We start from the raw sequence: 20195 nt of genomic DNA on the forward strand, positions 1-20195 counted from the left end.
TCCAGGGCTAAGAGTAACTCCTTCCTCCAGGTGAGGAACCCAAAGCTGAGAGATGACGGGAGGGACTCAAGACCACATGGCCACAGGGCAGAGTGGGGACAGACTGGCTGACAAGGGCCTTGGGGTCCACACTCCATCTATAAACTTCCTCATACTTCATGGGGCCAAGTCCCAGGGCAGAGGCTGTCCTCAGATGGCTCTGGAGCCTTCACCGTCCTGGCGGCACACAGCCCGGCTGTGGGCCCAGGATAGGGCCCCTACCTGCCTCACCTGAGCTCTTTGCCCAGCAGTGAAGACCTTTTCAGCTGAGAAGCTGCCTGGACCCCTCCCTCCCCCTGGGGGAAACAGACCCAACCACTGCAGGGACACACCAAGGACCGTGGGGAGGACCACACCCTGCTCGGTGATGGAAGATTGTCCACAGGCCTGGGGTGCCGGAACCTTGGAAGACAGGTGTTGCCCATGTTATCTCTCCCAATTGCAGATGGAAGCCCTCTCCTGGGGGGAGCGGGGTAAGCCTCTGGGAAAAACCGAAGGCAAGTCACAGAGGCCCAAGGACAGAGGCACCCTTCCCTCCTGGGTAAAAGGGAGGCTGGCTTCATGCCCGTGTCCCTTCTGCCTTCCCCACCTGTCGGGGTGGAAGAGAAAAATGGGACTTCAGAGAAGTAGGTTTGGAGGAGGCAAGAGAGCAGGACTCAGGAGAAGCAGCACCAGAGCCCTTGGAGGCTGGGAAGGAAAACAGAAGGAATGTGGGGAGCTGGCCCAGCTTGGCCAGGACAGAGGCCTGAGAAGGTGGGCAATGGGATGTGTTCCTTGAGAGGATGGTCAGATAGACAGAGACTACAGCCAGAGTCTTTAGTGAATTGTTACCTATGTCCAGTCAGCCCAAGCTGGGCTCTGCGGCCACACTGTGTGCTTGGAATGGTCATCAGCCTGGAGCATGGTGGTCAGAAGTTCTGGGAACCCCAAAAGAGCGGCCCTGAGCTGAAGTGGGGGCGGGGGGCAGAAACGGCTGCACGCAGGGAAGGACAGGGAGCCTGCCCGCCACAGTGCACATGTGCGCCAAGGCAGCGTTTATTTTTACCTGGGAAGGCTCAGCTTCTGCTCACAGGAGTGCTGGGGGGGCTTTCCGCTGGTTTCCATGGAAACATTAGGCAGAGCATCTGCTACCCAATCAACAAGGCTGGGCTGATAGGACTCTTTCTGGAATTATTTTGCTGATTCTACCCAGGAAGATTCCTACCTGCATTTCCCCACTGCCTTCTTGTGTGGTAGAGGCGGGGGTGAGCAGTTCTGTGAGGTCAGGGCTGTCACCCAGGGAAGGAGAGAGGGTTGGCAAAAAGCAGGCATTCAGGAAAAGCCCTGTGGCTTCCAATTCAAAGCCCCAAGTAGGCTCCTGTGATGAGGCCATGGAGCCGGAGCGGGCCTCTGGTCCCAGGCTGCCGCAGCAGCAGGAACACCTGCTGGTCCCCTTCCCGGAGCTGCATCCAGGACACCCTGACATGCAGAGGAACAGGCTGTCAGGTATGGGAGGGGGTGAGACCCGAGCACCTTCAGTTTCAGTTTCACACCATCAAGGCCCCAACTTGCGCATGAGGCGGGGGAGGGTGGCTTGGAGTAAGAGAGAAAGGCACCGGTGCACGTGCACGTGTGAGAAGTGGTTTTATTCCAGGTGTGTGTTTTATAAAGATGAGGCCCTCAGGGACAACAAGTGGCACATGCTTTGGTCAAGAAGAGGAAAAGCAAGAACAGAACAGGGCTGAGTCCCACGAAGGATGGCTGACAGGTGCACTCTGACCACCGGGAAGGAGGGGGCTCTCAGGGGCTTCTCCCAGCAGCGTCCCCCTTACATTCAAAGAGGGAAGCCATGCTCCCCTCCCCATCCCCAAGGGTCCATGCATCCTGTGGGGGGACGCGCACAACAGATGGGGGTGGAGGAAACACAGTGACAGAGGATGGGAGATGGTGGCCCCGTACTGGGGCCCAGGAGCATTGCTTGAGGGGGCCTGGTGAGAGCTGGGGGGGGTTGAGAGGAAGCCCCCATGGTGGGGCTGCTGGCCTGAGGGCCACGTTGGGGAGCAGGAACTAGCAGTCTAGGAATGCCAGGGAGGGAGAAGGGCAGCTCAGCCGGGGTGGGTGGGTGGGGGCCGTGGTGTCACTTCAGTCCAGAGCAGAGGCTCAGTCCCTTTGGGGATCACGAACCTCGGCAAGAAGCTGGGACGATCCGTGGACCCTCTCCCCAGGAGATGCACATATGCACACACACGCACGATTTGGAGGACAATTTCAGGAGCATCCCAGGCCCTCTGGAATCCATGAACTCCCTAGAAGCCCCAGGCTGATTTGCTTTGGGAAGGAGATACCCAGGGATCCGCACACTCTTGATCTTTTGCCAAAGCTCACAATGCCTGAGAACCAGGGTTGGGGAAGAGGAAATGGGAAATAGCAGGGACGTTTCCAAGACCAGGCTGTGGGCCCAGTGGCGGTGAGAAGGAACTAGGGGCTCTGCACACAGACAGGAGCCACCTGCCAGCCTCCCCCTGCACTGTGGGAACCCACCCTTTCCCAGGCCTCCGTCCTGCAGTGGGGAGGGGTATGCATGAGGCTTAGGCTCCACGACTTACTGCCCAAGTCTTGGGGAATGTTTAGCTCCAGAAGGGAGGTCCTGTTCTTACCAGCCACTTCAACATCCCATTGCTGTATTTACAGAGGTGAAAGCTTTTGAGAAGGCAGGAGTCCAAAGGCCTGAACAAGGATGGGGCTGTTCCTGTGGTGTGTGGTGGCTGCCGGCCCTCACCAGGTCATCACCATGGGCCCAGGCGGAGGGGACACGGCCCCAGCAGTCTTAAGGCCCAAGAAAGAGGTCTTGGCCTGACACACGGCCAAACAGAAATGGGATCTGTTTCATAAACCGGGTCCCAAGGCTGCCCATGAAGGCTCTTGCAGCTTCTGGTAGGAATGTAGAGACCAGAGCACAGGGAGGGCACAATGCCCAGGGACTGACACAGCCTGGGAGGAACGATAGCTTGTTGGGAAGAAACTAACTCTTCTGGTGCTTTGCTGCTTTTCCATCCATGTCCTTCTGCAAATTATCCATCCTTTGCTCCAGATCCCATCCCTCCCACACTCAACCCAGCACCTGCCTAGGACAGGCCACTGAACTTCTCACCTGCTTCCTGTTCTCCACTTGCGTTCAGGCTGCCTCTCGTCCAGCCCTCAGCCTCCCCATCCATGTTGTCCACAGTCTCCTCTCATGCCGAACCCACAGGTAGGCCCTTGACCCAGGAGGGGCCCCGTGCGGGCTTCTGTCCTTGCTCTCCCCAGCCAATGGGGGACGGCCCCCCAAACACTGTCCGGGACCCCAGGAGGGTGAAGGGAAGGGGACAAAGGGCCAGGGGGTGGGGGTGGGGGTCTGCCCAGTCTCTGTCCAGCAGCAGTCCAGCATCCTGACCTTCTCTTCTGGGGCAAGGCCAGGCTGGCAGCCAGCGCACTGGGGCCTGCTTCCCCGCGCCCACCCCAAACAAGCTTTGGAGAGACGTGTGTCTTGGCAGGGGTGTTTGCTGATGAGTCCGGCAGAAATGTGAGGAGATGGGAACGGCTTTACACTCCCCCACCCTAACCCGCTTCCGGTCCCGAAGTCTCATGCAAAAGGTCCAGGAGGCCCGGGGCTACCGTCATGTGTGCGGCAGCAGCTGCCACTGCTGGGCCGGGGCGTCGGCCTGGCACTTGCTGGCCACCAGCTGGGCGGGCTTGGCCTCCAGGCAGAGGCCGCTGACCGAGTGCTGGATGAAAGAGGCTTTTCTCCTCCATCTCTGGGGGGAAGAACAGGGGAGAAAAACACAAAGATTAACAATAATGTCCAGAACTTCGTTTTGCATGGATGTAAGGGGCCTATCCCCAGGACAATGCCCCGCCATGTCCCTGACACAAGAGCTCCCTGACCCCCCATGCAGCCTTAAACCCCTTCCCTTCTGATGCACGCTTGCTTCCATAGCTCAGCAGAAGTCTACATCAAGGTCTGTGGGCCAAATGAATCTGTATTTCGTTGGGCCTGCCCAGTGTCTATTTGAAATTGGGCTTCATTGTCCCATGAAAATGTGCGTTTCTAGCTTCCTTTTAGACCTGGGCCCTGTTTCTTGTGTGGCCTAGGGCAGCTCCGGGCAAAGCTGCTGCTCCCTCCAAGAGGTGGGGCTCTTGCTCTCTGTTTCCCCAGGCCCTGCCCAGGATGGCTAGCCCCACCCCTGCAGCACACCCCACTCCTCCCTGTGGGCACATGAGTCTATATCTTCCTCCCACAAGACTTCCTCTCCCCGCAGCTCAGAGCTTCCGGCCTGGCCTGGAACCGTGCGGCAGGTGGCCAAGAACCGTACGGGTCGGCCCCGGCCACCTTATCTGCAGTGATGAGGAGTAGGGTCTGCGGGATGGTGGGAGGCCTGGGGTCCTCGTTATGGTATTCTCCTGGGCCTCCCCTTCTCCAGACCTGATGAAGGGGAAAGAGGTGTTCCTGTGGAACATCTGGGGGTGCCTGGGTGGAGGACAGAGTGTCCTTTGGAAGACTCAGGGGAGGAGAGGAGAGGCTGGTCCAGGCTTCAAGGCTCAGGGAAATATAAATAGAGAGATCTGTCTGTCCATCTCTCCTCTCCCTGTATCCTGCCTGTTCGGTATAGGAAGGGAGGAGCCCCCATCCCCCCCACTCCCCACTCCCCAGCTCTGTGGGGGTAGGGCCAGGCCTAGGGCTGCAGGGGTTGGGGTGGGCAGAGAAGCGAACTGACTTGGGAGGGAAGGTGGGCGGTGCGGACTCCCCCTGGGAATGTGGGCCTGTGGGGTGCCCATGCAGCCCTAGGGGAGAGGGGTCCCTGGCCTAAAAGTTGGGCGGTGCGTAGGACAGGGCCTTGGTCCCTCTGGAACTCACAGTATCCTATTGCTTTGTGCTCTTCTAGTCCCCGACCTCCCGGGAGGGGCTGACCATGCTCCCCGCTCTCCTGGGCTTCGCTGGACCCTGTCCTCCTTTCTGCCCATGGCCAACAGGAGCCTTCCATTCCCAAGCACGGGCAGAGACCCAGCACAGTGTTATTTATAAAGTGGGAATGTGAGGATGAGTGAAGGGATCACCTGATCCCCAGAGGTACTCCCCGAACCACGGGATTCTCACTTTCTACCTGTGCCACTGAGCACTCTCCCGGACACTCAGGCCTGGGCCTGGTCAGAGAAACAGTGCCCCTCACGGCCCTCTCCCATCTCCTCAGCCTCTGTTCCTGCAGGCGCCTTGTAAGGCAGGCAAGGAGGAGACCGAGGCTCAGAGAGGTGAGGGTGCTGGGGCCTGCTGACTCCGTCCTATTAGCTCCTGGACACAGAGCCGCTCGGATTCATGATGCCCAGTGGTCGTGGAAGCTGGAGGTGGACCAAGAAGGGAGGCCTAGCTTTGGAAGGCCCCAGCATGGGAGACCCACTCCTCCTATCCTCTGGGAGGAGAGGGCCCGGGGGGGGGGGGGCAGATGCAGCAGGGGGCCTGGCAGGCCTTGCAGGAGCAGAGTAGATGGAGCTCCAGGGAATTATGGAAGTGGGGGCCTTCCCAGGAGCTACTTCCTCGCTTGTCCTCGGCAAGGAGGGGTGCAAGTGGGCTCAAAGCCTGACCCTTGGAGAGGTCTGCTGCCCTCAGTGAAGAAGAACCTGAGGCCATCCCTCATTGCAGGGCAGGGGCGGAGGGCAGGCAGCCCGAGGGAGCAGGACAGATGTCATCTGCCAGTCAGAAACATGTCAGAAGGGTCCAACAGGCCCAGCCAGCAGATCGATCTCTCTCTCTCTCTCTCTCTCTTTCTCACACACACACACACACACACTCAGAGGCTGGAGGGAGGGGAATCTGGCTGCTTTTCCAAACGGCATAGCAAGTTGCCAGTCATCCCTAAAGAAAGAGCTGACCCAGGCAAACAGGAAAAGGGTGAGAGGAAACCCGCAGCTCTCTTCAGGCCCTCTCTTCAGCCCTCCACCGTCCCGCTGGCTGGCCAGGGTCAAGCACGGAGAAGGCTCCCGGGCGGTGTGGGCAGTGGAAGGGCTGGAGCAGACCTCTGGCCTTTATGTCCCATTCCTTGAGCAGAGGGCTCCCCCCTGCCCCCCAGCCAGGAAGGGGGCTGACTCTGCCACTGGCCGCTGCATATCCTGAGCAAGGGATATCCTTTCTCGTCAGTTTCTCCCCAGAGGGGTGGGCTTGGCCTGTCTCCCAGGATTCATGGAGACAGGGTGACTGAGGGTTTGACAAAGGGAAAAGGCAGTGCTCACGTGAGGTTGTCATGCCAGCCTGGAAATCGGGGTATCTGGGTCTCACTTTCCTGGCAGCCACAAGAGAAATACTTACTGAGCATCTACTAAGTCCTGGGTTAAGACCGTGGGCTGAGGGGTCACACTGACCTTGAATCTCAGCTCCATCCCTGCCCAGCTGGGTTTCATCTGACACCTGTTTCTTAAACTCAGCAAGCCTCAGTTGACTCACCAGTAAGACGAAGACAGCACAAGGGCCCAAACCCCTGGGGTGGCACGAGGTAAGGTGAGACCATCTGTGTAAAACTCTCATGACCAGCTCTTGGTCAAAGCCAGCTTGAGCTGGGCTGCGGTGGTTGTCAGGGGCTAGGGACCCAAGCCAGACAGCCCCTGCCCTCGTGGAGCTCACAGGCTGGCAGGATGGACACTTAACAGTATTTACTCGAAGAAGTGTTTCCTCATGAGTACAACGGACTGGACCTGGCCGCTGACTTGGACTGACCCTCCCTCTGGAAGGGCTTGAGTCCATCTGTTTCAGCCCAGGGCTCCCCTGCCAGGAGCTGCCACCCAGCCTGCGCACCCCAGTGGGTAAGGAGACTCACCTGCCTGCCCTCTCTCGGGTTGCACCCCTGCAGCAGGACCAGGGAGCCTGGGGTGACGGAGGTGGAGGCGGCAGTCAGGCACTTCCCCTGCTGCTGGATGAGATGGTCACTGAACAGCCACGCCTAGAAGAGAAGACAGGGACCGGAAGGGCCAAGTCGAAGGATGCGGTGAGGGAAGGGGAGCAGGTAAGCGATAAGACAAATATTCTGTTGGGACAATTTTCTCTAAATAATATGAGTGAGTATATGGGTATTCACTGTACTGTTCTTTCAACTTTGCTATATGTTTTAAAGTTTCCATAATAAAAGGATTGGCTGGAGCTGGCAGAGGGCAATCCGGAATGTACCAAGGGCTGCTATGGGGGGTAGGGGGGACAGGGAGAGACAGGACACAGGACCAGGGCAGCTAGGGGAGTCCACGACCCTCCTGTGTTGTACACACACGTACACACAGGAGTCTTGGATGTCTGGCCACGCTTCATGCTGACCATAGCCACATCCCCGGAGAGAACCCAGGTGCCCTCTGGGTAGCATTTCTCCCTCCAAGGAGAACGTGGGTGGTATCCAGAGGGCAACTGTGCAACAGGTGGGAAAAGGGAAATGTGGCAGAAGCAGACCCAAGGAGCAGTGTGGGGGGCACAGTATGCGTGGTCCCTGGGAATGTGAGCTTGTGGAGGGTGTAAGCAGAGATAAAATGAGAATGAGCCAAGGGAAGCCCTCTCCCCCGTCACCCACCCCAACTCCGGGACAATGACCCAGGCTCCCTTCCCCCCTTCTGGTTCTAACCTCAAGGCCCTCAGCAGCTTACCTGGGGTGCTGGGGGGTTCTTGGCAGACCCTCTGCAGATCCCCATTCCAAGCAGGAAGTTTCCAGCCGAGTCCTGGCCCTGGGATTCCAAGCAATTAACTCCTTGCTTAATGATGCCAGGGAGTACTTCCTTCACAGGGACTCTGAGAGAAAAGGGAACAATCAGGCTTGGCTTCTGCCCTCTCCAGGCAGTACTTGGTCAGCTCCCCAGGGAACCATGCTCTTGGTCTCAGTCTCAGGGAAGGGGCCCTGGGGAGCAGCCTAGCCAGCAGGGGCAGGAGGGCAGGGGAGGAGAGAAGGAACAGGGATGCCTCTGGGAAGACTGAGCCTCGCCCCACGGGGTCTGAGCTGCTGTGGGAGCCCCAGAGGCAGCCCTGGAGGCCAAGCCTGAGAGAACCCTGGGGAAAGAGCTCAGACCAGAAACCCAGGGCTCCCCAGACCAGAAAGAAGAAAAGCTGGGCGAGAGACTGAGGCCTAAAGCCTAAATATGGACTGAATATGACATCTCAAAATGACAGGAAAGAGGTCACTTCAGAGAGGCAAACTGAAAACCCACAAATGGGAAAATGCGTTCAATCTCACTAATGATTAAGGAAATACGTATTTGAGAGTTCCCACGGTCTGTTTACCATAACTATGTGCATGAAATATAATATATAATAATATGCGTTATTTCTAGATATTTACTTATATAAAATATCTCATATGTATTCTAGTGTAACAACACCAATCGATGATCTCAGTTCCCAGTGTTGGCAATAGTTGTGGGATCGAACCTTCTCCTTCCCTGCGGGGGAGGGCATAAACTGGCCCAGCAGTTCTGGAGGGCAATGTGGCATTGTGTATCCAAAGCCTCAAAAATGGGCACACATTGATAAAAAAGGTTACATGGGACTAACCCTCAGTTATAAAATAAGTCACAGAGATGAAACGTCCAGCCTAGGGGATATGGTCAAATTTACCCCAATAACGACCCATGGTGACAGGTGGTGATGAACTACGCTTATCGTGGGGGCGCAGCGTAATGCAAAGATTGCTGACTCACCACGTTCGCACCAGAAATGAATACAACACGGTATGTCAGTCGTAGTTCAATAATAAAAAACACACAAAAAATAATGGACATACCTTTGACCTAACAATCCTAATCCTACTTCTGGAACTTTGTTATCCTGAGGCAATAATATTGGGGCTGTTGGCAGGGTGATTGGTTATACTGAAAACATAGATATCCAACAATAGGGGAGAGGCTAATTAAATACCGATTCATCTCTAGGATGGAAAGCCCCGTAGTCATTGAAAATGACTCCAAATGAATATCTGATATCACAGAAAGATGTTTAGAACATACTGTTAAATAAAACAGGCGTGTTTCAAAATGTTTTATTTTAAAATGCACAAGAAAATATGCTTAAACACACATCTCTCTCTCTCTCTCTCTCTCTCACACACACACACACACACACACACACACAACACACCCCTACATGACACATTGTCTTACTCTGTGGTTAAGAAACCCAAGGAGGCTGCGGGGCCCAGCTGATGCAGGCTTGTATTCCTGGGTTTAGAAGGTCACACATACTCTTGGGTTATGGCCCCAGTGAGTGATGGGGCTTAGAGTATGGCCATGCACCTAATCTTAACCCCCTCTTGTTACCTCTATCCAAAAAGAACCTAAGTGGGCTGGGGAGGGGGGCATCATAATACTTTTGGCATTCTTTGATCTCAACCAGACCAGCTTCTTCTTCCTCGGGGCTGGTTAGAACGCCCCAGAAACCCCAAACCACGACCCACCCTCACAGAGCCTCAGGAAGACACCTTCACTTTCTCTCGAAACTTCCTGCCAGGCCCCTCTTGAGAATTTGCATAATTCTAGACCCCAAGTTGAAAACTGCTGGCTCCCAAGCTAAATATGATCCCGAACACGCTTTCATGTTTTTCTCTCAGTCGTCTTTATTGGTTTATTATTGCCTCACAGAGCATCAGGGTCAATCCCTCCTGGGAATATGGTGTTTAAAGAGATAAACACTTATTTTGCTCCCAATTTGTCAGTAGAGGGAAGTTTAATAAAAGTAGTAATATAAAAAAGATAATATAAAAGGTAAAAGATATAAAATATAATATGATATAAAATATAATATATATTATAAAATATAAAAAAGATAATCCTGAATATGACCCATAATAAAATGCCCCCTATGACCCCCTAATACAAAGGTGCTTAAAGCTTTGAATAAAAGGACCACCCCTGGGGTGCCTGGGTGGCTCAGTGGGTTAATCCTCTGCCTTCGGCTCAGGTCATGATCTCAGGGTCCTGGGATTGAGCCCCACATCGGGCTTTCTGCTCGGCAGGGGGCCTGCTTCCTCCTCTCTGCCTCCTCTCTGCCTGTGTCTCTGCCTACTTGTGATCTCTGTCTATCAAATAATTAAATAAATAATCTTAAAAAAAAAAAAAGGACCACCCCTCCTTTCTGGGAGGGGTCAGAAATGCCTGGGGACCCTCCAGCACCCCCCCCCATCAGGTGCCATCAAGCAGCCTTTATAAATACCCTCCCCATCCTGTCCTGGTCTAGCAATGACCCCAGCACCCCCAGGGGCAGATTAGATGCAATGTCAGTTGGTTCACAAGGCCCCTCTCTGTTCCCAAGTCCACCAAGCTCCTCCCCAGCCAGAAAGGCTCCTATCAGTAATGTTCTGCCCCCCATCCCCTGGCCCAGCCCCCTCCACTCTCTGCAACTCTTCACTGCCCCCCTTTATCCCTGTCCTCCTCTGGATGCTTTCCCCTCCTGCCAACCATTAACACTGCGTCTTCTACTTCCTCTCCTTCCCCTTCCCTCTTCCACTTCCTTTGCCTACATCCTCTTTTCACCTATATCTTCCCTCCTCCTTGTCTATCCTCCTTTCCTTTGGAAAAAAAAAATATTTTTTAAGTAATCTCTACACCAACATGGGCTTGAACTCACAACCCCGAGATCAAGAGTCGCATGCTTTACTGACTTGAGCCAGGCTCATCCTCATGCCTCATCCTCCTTTCCTTTGGATCAGAGTCTGTCTTTCCTACCTTGACCCTGAGCAGAGACTTGGACCCACCTAGAGGCTGGACAGTCCATAGTCAAAACCCCAGATTGCCCCCAGGGACCCAGTTCTTCTCCACCCCTCATCCCGACTCTTGCTTGCCGGTTTTCTTTCTTTCTTTTTTTTTTTTAAAGATTTTATTTATTTATTTGACAGAGAGAGATTACAAGTAGGCAGAGAGGCAGGCAGAGAGAGAGAGAGGAGGAAGCAGGCTCCCTGCAGAGCAGAGAGCCCGATGCGGGACTCGATCCCAGGACCCTGAGATCATGACCTGAGCAGAAGGCAGCGGCTTAACCCACTGAGCCACCCAGGCGCCCGCTTGCCGGTTTTCTAAGGCTTGGCACTGGAAAGGAGAGCTCTGGCATAATCCCCCTGGACTCCGGGCAGATGGGCCTCAGGGCAGCTCTATTCCCAGTAGCCAGCACAGTTAGGGGCTGGGAGCAGAACAGAAAGACAGGATAAGGGCTAGGAGTCACTGGGTACCCAGACCAGCCTCTAAGTCACTCTCCAACCCAGACCCTCTGAGTCCAAATTTCCACACAACCCCAGGCCAGCCGGAGCATGGCATTCCTCCAGCTCTTTGCCCCCTCCTGTCTCTCGGTCCTGGGATCCGGGTGGGCACATGCCAGCGGGTGTCAAGGGGGAGGCCTCTGATTCAGGGGCTGGGGAGAAGCTCTGGCCTCAAACACATTTTCTCTGTCCTACATAGCGTGGTTGTTGTGGCTTTCAGGCTAGTTGGCGATATTAAAAATCTGAAGGTTACACAAAGAAATCTGAATCCAGCTTCTCTTGAGAAAAAGGAAGATGAGGCCACAAGGAGCCTTGGATTCCCACGAGGCACTCAAGGCACTAACACAAGGTCGTGCTGCCCCCTGGGGGACGGGCTTTTGCATGCCAGTTCGCCACGGTCGCCAGTTGCCCTTGCCTCTCACTGCTGCCCACCTGATTGGTTTGCATCACCCAACCGATCATTGTAGGATTTGAATTCATAACCTCTCCCAAGGGCGAGAGTGTTAGGATGCAAAGACTCGTCCCACTGTGCTTCGTCCAGGGCCAACCTGTTCTATTACCCCTCCCTGCGGAGAAGAGATGCCTGCTGAGGCCCCTCGGACCCGCTCAGGAATGCACCCCAGGCTGTTCCAGATGCTTCTGCGTGCTTCCTCTTCCTGGCCCTGTCCTCAGGGAGATGTGCAGGGTGGTCGGCTTCCAGAGCGGAGGTGGGCACTGTCTACATGTGGCAACAGCCACTGGCAGGAAGGCTTGGCCACTGATACTTGGGGGGCTGGGGGGAGGGTACGCGGGGCTCGGGCAGCAATCTCCAAACCCGCAGTGGCTCGTGAGGTGTCCCTGTGGTCCCAGCCCTGGAGCTGCTGGCACGGTCGTCTCTACCACCCTCCCTCAGCTTCCTGGCCGAGTCCAACTACGTCTGCAACCGCTTCCCTCTTTGTGGGTCTCCTCCCAGCAGGGCAGCCATCAGCCCTTAAAATGCCTTTGTAGAAAGAGCAAAAACGTCCCTTCCTTGAGACTTTTTACTTCCATCTATTAGAAAATTGGCCCATCTATTAGACTTCCATCTATTAGAAAACTATCATAATCTACTGGTCTTGTTCGAAGACTTTTATTGCCATCTACCAGGGAGTGTTAGAATAAATGTACGATATCCACGGTGAGCTTAGTGCCCTGGCGCATGTGGTGTGCACAGCTTGCCCTACTGTTCCTGACAGTCCTAACAAAAGGACTACATTGCAGTTGTTGAGGCCAGCAGAACTCCGGTCTGCAGGGGGCAGAGCTGTGCCGGGACTGAGGCAGGCCTAGCAAAACAGAGGCCTCTCCCTTCGCCACCTCATTTTACCCACTGACCCTCTGCAAGTGGGGCCAACCATTAGGCTCCCCTGTTTGGAGGAAAGCTTGTATCACTTGGCATACAGAAGTCCTTCCTCACCAACGACCTGAGCCGCTGCTGGCCCCTCACCCCGGGCAGAACTTGGAGAGTGGACCAGGATGGTAACCTGGACAGGAATGAGGTGCGTGGCTTCAACATTACCGACACAGGATCGTTTTATAAAACCTTCCCACACCGACAGAAGAAACAGAAGACTCATACTCCTCACTTCACGTAGCTGGTTTCATCCACTGTCCTGTCTTGTCATGGATCCAGGTTTCTGGTAGTTATAATAAAACACTTTTTCCTCTCAGTCCTCAGGGGGTGACATGAGACCCTGTCCATGGGGATTGGGTGTGGAGAGGAAAGGCGTGTTTCCGGTCCTCTCCGTGTCTCCCATGGGCCTCCCAGCTCCTGCCTGAGAACTAGAGCCCGGGGCTCCATCCCAGTGTTGTCTGAACTCTGACAGGATGTAAAGAAACGATTGTTTATTTGTCTCAGAAATGACATGTCTGAATGAAACTACCTCCCTTAAAAGTGGCCACTGGAGGGACGCCTGGGTGGCTCAGTTGGTTAAGCAGCTGCCTTCGGCTCAGGTCATGATCCCAGCGTCCTGGGATCGAGTCCCACATCAGGCTCCTTGCTTAGCAGGGAGCCTGCTTCTCCCTCTATCTCTGCCTGCCATTCTGTCTGCCTGTGCTCGCTCTCTCTCCCTCTGTCTCTGACAAATAAATAAAATCTTTAAAAAAAAAAAAAAAGTGGCCACTGGAGAAAGTGGTCCATTTATTAGACTTTTACAAAAAGTATAATGTTCTTTCCTTTCACAGCCTTCATCTGGGGGCTGGCTCACCCAGGCCGCCAACTCTTCTCAAAGATGCGGCTCTCGGGCGCCTGGGTGGCTCAGGCATTAAGCGTCTGCATTCGGATTGGGTTGTGATGCTGGAGTCCCAGGATCCAGTCCCGCATCGGGTCCCTCTGACGCTCATCCCACTTGTGCATACACACACACACACACACTCTCTCTCTTTAACAAATAAAATACTTAAAAAAATAAATAAAAGATGCTGCTCTTGCTTGAACTGTTTTGAAATCCTTGAAACTCGCTCCCAGTGTCAGTTTATTCTTGACTTGTTTCAGTCCTTGTCATGCTCTATCAGGGAGCCAGGATCACCTTAGGGGGCGGGGGGGGGGGGAATCGCCTTCTTCACTGGACTTGGCGACAACCTAACGATGGCTCTTTTCCAAAAAACAAAGCTGCTTTTAAAGAACAGGGAGTCGCCTTTTTCGAGGACCCGCAGGCTCTGAGGGGTGGAGTGTTCTGGAAAGCTGCTGTGACTGACATTGATGGAATTACCCGTTCCCTAAGGTGACAGCTCTAGAAAGGAGAACACTAATTCCCGAGTTATTACTATTGAGGCTTATTGACTATGCAATTTGTTCGGTTAAAGATACATATCGAGTGCCCGTTTTGAGACAGGAAACAAAGCAGATCACACCCCTACCCGCATAGAGCTTACTGTCACGTGGGGGGGGCAAGGAAATGAATTGGCCACATAGGCGCTGGAGGGTGGTGAGCATGGACTAAACAGGGGATGCTGGGGATGGGGGTGTTCTGCAAACAGACTGTTCAGGGAGCCCCTCCTGCCCCCGAAGAGGACATTTGAGTTGAGACCCGAAGGAAATGAGGCCATGAGCCAGGTAGTTGAGAAGGCTTTTGAAATTAGAAAAAAGGAAGCCTCAGGGCCATACAGCAGCCTTACACTTCACCCCTAGCTGGGGAGCTTGCACACACGCTCAGAAGCAGCCGTGGGTCCGGCGCCCCCATCTGTGTCTACTTCCAGTTTGTCAGAGCAAACATTTCCCTGGGGCTCTGCAGTCTCTCTGATTGAGATCTTAATGGACGCCTACTGTTTGCTCGGATCCACGCATTGGGACTCACTAAACCCACCCCTTATCATTAGTTATCTCTAGATTTTTCACAGCAGCCGAGAGACCTACGCTGAATGAACAGCTCTTGTCAATAGATTTTTGCTTCGGTTGCTTTACTTCCTGAGGATAAACTCCCAGAAGGGAGAGAACAGAGTCAAAAGGGAGGAGTCTTTATTTCTGCAGCTTTTGCTACGTAATGCAGCTTTGTTTCCCTGTGGGGACAAGGGCCATTTCCGGCTCTGTGACCCAGTCTATTAAAAATTGCTTCCGGGGCACCTGGGTGGCTCAGAGGGTTAAGCCTCTGCCTTCAGCTCGGGTCATGATCTCAGGGTCCTGGGTCCTGAGATCGAGCCCTGCATCAGGCTCTCTGCTCAGCAGGGAGACTGCTTCCTCCGATCTCTCTCTCTCTCTGCCTGCCTCTCTGCCTGCTTGTGATCTCTGTCTGTCAAATAAATAAATAAAATTTAAAAAAAGATTGCTTCCTGCCCTGTCTTACTTGTAACTCCTTCCCCCCCACCCCCAGAGCCTTCACATGAAGATGAAACACTGACAGCTGGAAAGAGCCGGACTGCCCAAGATAGGGTGATCTCAGGGTGGGGGGGCCCCCAAACCACTGGCCCCCCAGCCAGGCCAGATGCGCAAGCTGAGGGCCGCACTCACGTGAGCTCTGGGTAGACATTATCCAAGTACCAGCGAAATGACTTGCAGTTCATCTTCTTCCTCTGCTCAATCCGTGTGGCTACGCTGAAAGAGAAGGGAAGCCTCAGGCTCTGGCAAGCGGGCGCAGGGAGGAAGCCCCAGGAGGCTGGCCCCCTCCTTCTGCCTACCCCAGGCGGGGCAGGGCCAGGAGCTGTCCCAGCCTGCCCTCCAGCCGTGGCCAATTGCCGAAAATCCTTGTCTGACCTGCAAGGTCCCCCTAGGTCTCCTCGCCATTCCTCATTTCTTTCCCCAAATTCCTACACACTTTCAAGGATCAGAGCAGCCCCCCAGGGGCCCTGTTTGATTCCAGCTTCTCACACTGTGAGACCTCAGCGCACCCCTAGCTGGTCCTCAAACAAAGCCTTAAGGAATTCCAAGTTTTCCCTTCCTATATTCCAATTTCAGCAGAAAGTGTCCAACAAGAAAAGCACGCTTTAAAGGTTTTTCAGGAATTTTGGCAAATGAGATCCCTCTGAGGTGCGCCTGTATGCCACAGTTTCCTCTCCCCAGTGTCCTCAGCTACCCTGATGGGAATGGCCACTGACAGATGACCCTCACCGCCTCTCTGAGCCTCAGTTTCTCCACCAGTAAACACGACCACCTGTCCCAGAAGGTTTTCAGAGAATAAAATGAATTAAGATAGGATAAGAGCCTAGCACAGGGTAGATCTTCAGCAAAGGTTAGTTCACCACGGAAAGAAATAGTGATGTAATTTTTTAAAGGGATATAGCTAAGAATAAAAGAGTGCAGAAGATTCAGAGACGATCACTAATGTTCTGATCACAACCTTTAGAAATAAACGTATCTCACACTGTGATCGAGTATTCCTATATGCGTATATAGCCACACACACACACACACACACACACACCCCTAACTGAAAGACATTTCACCAAACAATACTTAGCCTTAACTGCAATCAACTGTTCTTTTCTGTTCTGCTCTGGTCCAATCTATCATGTTCTCTACGATTTTTTTTTTTTAATGTCGGTCACGACCCATGAAATTGATTTCATAACCAATCTACATTTTGAAAATGCTTAACTAGACTGTCGTCATACGAGCCCAGGACAGGAAAACAGGCTAACAAGATCACAGGCGTGTTTTGAATGGCGGCCAGACCCCAAGTGTTTTCTGCAGACGGCCCGGCCCTGTCTACTCCCACAGATGTCCCTTCTCCTTCAGGCGGGGCGAACGCGAGCTTTTCTTCCGCAGCGAGCCTCCTCTGGCTGTTGTTTCTCCCCATGCGGCTGCGTGGTCCTCAAGGGCCCGGTCCTGCCCCACATTGCCTCTCCTACCAGAGCCCCCCACTCCCAAGAGCCCAGCGGGGAGGGGCTCAGTTACCAAGGAGACTGTGAGCGCTTCCCTGGCGTCCACACCATTTTGTGTTTTGTTCTGGTTGTGCTAACGCGGGTGGAGAGAGGGAAATGGGACTGGTGGAGGGGCCCACCTGCCAAAGGCCTTCCCGATGGCTGAGGGCCGGGCCTCGTAGTAATACTGCTTGTACTCGTCCATCCACACCTCTGCGGTGCGTTTGGTGTTCCTAAAAGGGGAGGAAGGAACAAAACAAAGTCACCAGGGCGGTGACAGAGTGAGGACCACGATCCGCTCTGTGCCGTGCAGGGTGACGCAAAGGAATAGTGATTGGGGTGGGAGAGAGGAGTCAGGTCTGTGAACCTCCATCAGCGCATGTCCGCATACCCTTTACAGTCCCCTGGAGGACTCTGTTCTGCCGAAATGCCTGCCTGTGGGCGCAAGGAACGGGTACCAAATACTTGTTTGATAAAGCATGGGTAACGACCTGAATGTCCACCCGTAGGAGAACAACGGTTTTTATATGACGCTGCCACGGGATGGAGGGCACACCCCGGTGAGCAGGTATGGACACAGAAGGATGCCTGTCATTTAGGGTGGAGTGGCAGAAAAGCAGACCACTGACAGGATACACAGCGTGACCCCGTTTATAGAAAAACACAAAGTTATGGTGTGTGTGTGCTTCTCTCTACGTGAACTGCATATATGAAAAGGAGTTAAAAGGCCTGAAATGATAGATCAGAAACCTACTCCCAGAAGTTACTTTTGGAGAGACAAGTGGGATAGGAGTCAGATTGGGTAAAAGGAACTTTTGCTTTTTCCTCTCTATATGATAGAAAGAGTAAGAACACATACAGGTACAGATATGTATGCGTTGTATGTTCTGGTACAGACTTGCATTTTGTAATGAACATGGATTACTTTTATAATTATAGAAACAAAAAATGGGGTTGGGGGAAGCAAACCAAAATAATAAAGCATCCGGTTAGCTAGACTGGGGAGCCCCTGCGGCAAACAAGGAAGCACGGGCCTGACAAGTGAAAGAACTGTCCTCCCAGGGGGGTCCTCGGGACCCTCTTCCCCTTCCATCCCCACCAGGAGCTCAGGGGATGGCTGGACTCTAGGGCCAAGTGCACCCTGTGGCTGGGGACGTGGATGGGTAGACGCTGACCAGGTCAGGCTCAGGACAGGACACCCATGACCAGAACCTGGAGCCTGGTGAGTGGAGGGCGGCCCCCGGTTAGGGGTTGGACCAGTTCTCCAAGAAGCTCATGGACAAAGAGGGTCAAGACAAGGGAGGCCTGGTGGCAACATTCTCAGTTTCATCCTTCCACGCCTCAGGGTACCTGGAATCCCAGAATTGGAAGGAACAAATGGGGAAACTGAGGCCCAGAAAGGGGGAGGGGCAGCTGCCTAAAGCTGCAGGAAAGACCAACAGGGCTGGTGGGGTCTTGGACCAAGGTGGCCTGGCTCCTAGCCTGGCATTCTTTGCACTGTCACCTACCTGATGTAGGTGAGGGCATTGCCCTCAGGGAAGTTGTAGGGGTGTCGTTTCCTGAAGACGTGGCCCACCCGGCTACAGGGCACGATTTCCAAGCTCCCGCCACACATCCACACCCTGAAGGAGAGTTCTGCAGGAGACAGCAGCCGTCAGGAGGGAGGAGACCCGGGCAAGTCCCCATGGAGCAAAAGTGGGAAGGAGTGGGGCGCCTGGGTGGCTCAGTGGGTTAAAACCTCTGCCTCTGCCTTTGGCTCGGATCCTGATCCCAGGGTCCTAGGATCGAGCCCCGCATCAGGCTCTCTGCTCAGCGGGGAGCCTGCTTCCTCCTCTCTCTCTCTGCCTGCCTCTGTGCCTACTTGTGATCTCTGTCTGTCAAATAAATAAATAAAATCTTAAAAAAAAAAAGTGGGAAGGAGCTAGCCTCTCAGGTGTCTGCTTGGAGGCACCAAGGTGCCAAACCCCAAGGTGGGGCTTGGGGTTCCTGGGCCCATCTACATGAGATGTTCCTACCCTTGCACACGTTCCTGACTGCTCACTCCATGAATGTGCACACCCCCGCCCCCCACAACACACATCCCTATCCACACACCCCACCCCCATATCTCATCCCACACATACCTTCTCCATATACACCACATCCACACTCCCTTCATATACAACCCGCCCCACACCCCCCTGCACACACACCCTCTCCACACATCCCACCCCAGACACCACACACACACACACACACACGTACACATCCTGCCCCCCACACAGCACACATAGCCACCCCCCTCTATACACACACCCTCCACTGCCGACCGCCACACACCCTGCCCGCATCTGATCCCAGGAAGAGCAGCGGGGAAAGCCCTGCAGCAGCACCAATACCGTGAGGAGAAGAAAAACCGAATCAATGGCAGCATCGTTTCCAGCCTCTGCCTGGAAAGCCCCATCCAGACATTGCTAAGGAAGAACACATTTGCTCATCAGTCCGCTCTGAGCATTCACGAGGCTGGAACACCAGCCACCAACCAGGCCAAAGGCCGCTCCGGCTGGTGTCTTCCTGGCTCCAGACCTCCCTCTTGGCCCAGGGGGTCTCCATTTACAGGCACCCACTGGCTGCCTTGAGACACGCTTCCTTGTGATAGTGGTGGGGATGCTGAATGAGCTTGTGCAGGACCGCGAGGGACTGTGGTCCCCCTTAGGGCTGGGAGATGCAAGTGGTCATTCTGCCTCCTAGAGGAGGCTGTCACAAACTGCCCGCCCCGCTGTCACTTCTGGCAAGGATCCCCCTGGGCAGGGGGCTGCACCTTCCATAATCTCTTCCGATTACCCCTTCATATGAACCCTATAGCTGGACAGACACCTCTGACATTAAAACACTCATTCCTATCTCAGAAAATACACAACCCTTGTTTTGTGTTTGTTTGTTTTGTTTTTAATTAAAAAAAAAAAAAAAAAAAAGAAGGGCGCCTGGGTGGCGCCTGGGGTAAGCCTCTGCCTTGTGCTCCGGTCATGATCTCGGGGTCCAGGGAGTGAGCCCCCCATCAGGCTCTCTGCTCAGTGGGGAGCCTGCTTTCCCCTCTTCTCTGCCTGCTTCTCTGCCTACTTGTGATCACTGTCTGTCAAATCAATAAATAAAATATTAAAAAAAAAGAAAGAAAGAAAGAAAGAAAGACCGTTTACTCATGACTTCTAGCCTTGGTCCCTCTACCCTCTCCCCAGCTGGCAGTATGGACACTCGTTGTCCCTGGACAGGCTGGAGGGTTCTCACCTATTGCAACTTGTCAGGGCCCACTGCCTACCCCTGAGCTAACACCGGCCTCTGTCCAGCTTGTGGGCAGCAGAAGCTTCCAGACGTGGGCCAGGGGCCAGGGCTGGACATGTGGTATAGCAAGGGTGGCCATGTTGATGGGGTCCCCTAGGGCAGCCTGCAGACCGCCAGGCTTGTGTTCCTTCTCCTGGGAAGAGCTCTGCAGCTGGGTCAGCAAGTGAAATTTAGAACTAGGAACCACCTGAAGAACAGAATAGCTGCATTCTGGTTCCATTCCTACCAGACTAACTTGGTTATGCTAATAAGTCACTTCATCCTGCCAGCCTGCACTGTCCATACTGTTACTGTCACCACCCACAACACGTC

At 54.1% G+C, this 20195-nt stretch overlaps 1 protein-coding gene across 1 annotated transcript in view; it reads right to left on the bottom strand.

Moving 5' to 3' along the window:
- Positions 1 to 1645: 1645 nt before the first annotated feature.
- The window catches only part of GALNT16 (polypeptide N-acetylgalactosaminyltransferase 16), a 94108-nt gene continuing 75558 nt past the window's right edge, over positions 1646 to 20195 (bottom strand). Inside the window, exons 10-15 of the mRNA XM_044230173.1 lie at positions 18074 to 18200; positions 16706 to 16798; positions 15217 to 15300; positions 7669 to 7810; positions 6861 to 6983; positions 1646 to 3812 (exon numbers count right to left, since the gene is read on the bottom strand). Coding sequence (XP_044086108.1) covers positions 3675 to 3812; positions 6861 to 6983; positions 7669 to 7810; positions 15217 to 15300; positions 16706 to 16798; positions 18074 to 18200 — 707 coding nt within the window. The 3' untranslated portion in view covers positions 1646 to 3674. The remainder of the gene's footprint in view (positions 3813 to 6860; positions 6984 to 7668; positions 7811 to 15216; positions 15301 to 16705; positions 16799 to 18073; positions 18201 to 20195) is intronic.

The sequence above is a fragment of the Neovison vison genome, chromosome 13 (genome assembly GCF_020171115.1).
Source record: "Neovison vison isolate M4711 chromosome 13, ASM_NN_V1, whole genome shotgun sequence".
Lineage (NCBI taxonomy): Eukaryota > Metazoa > Chordata > Mammalia > Carnivora > Mustelidae > Neogale > Neogale vison.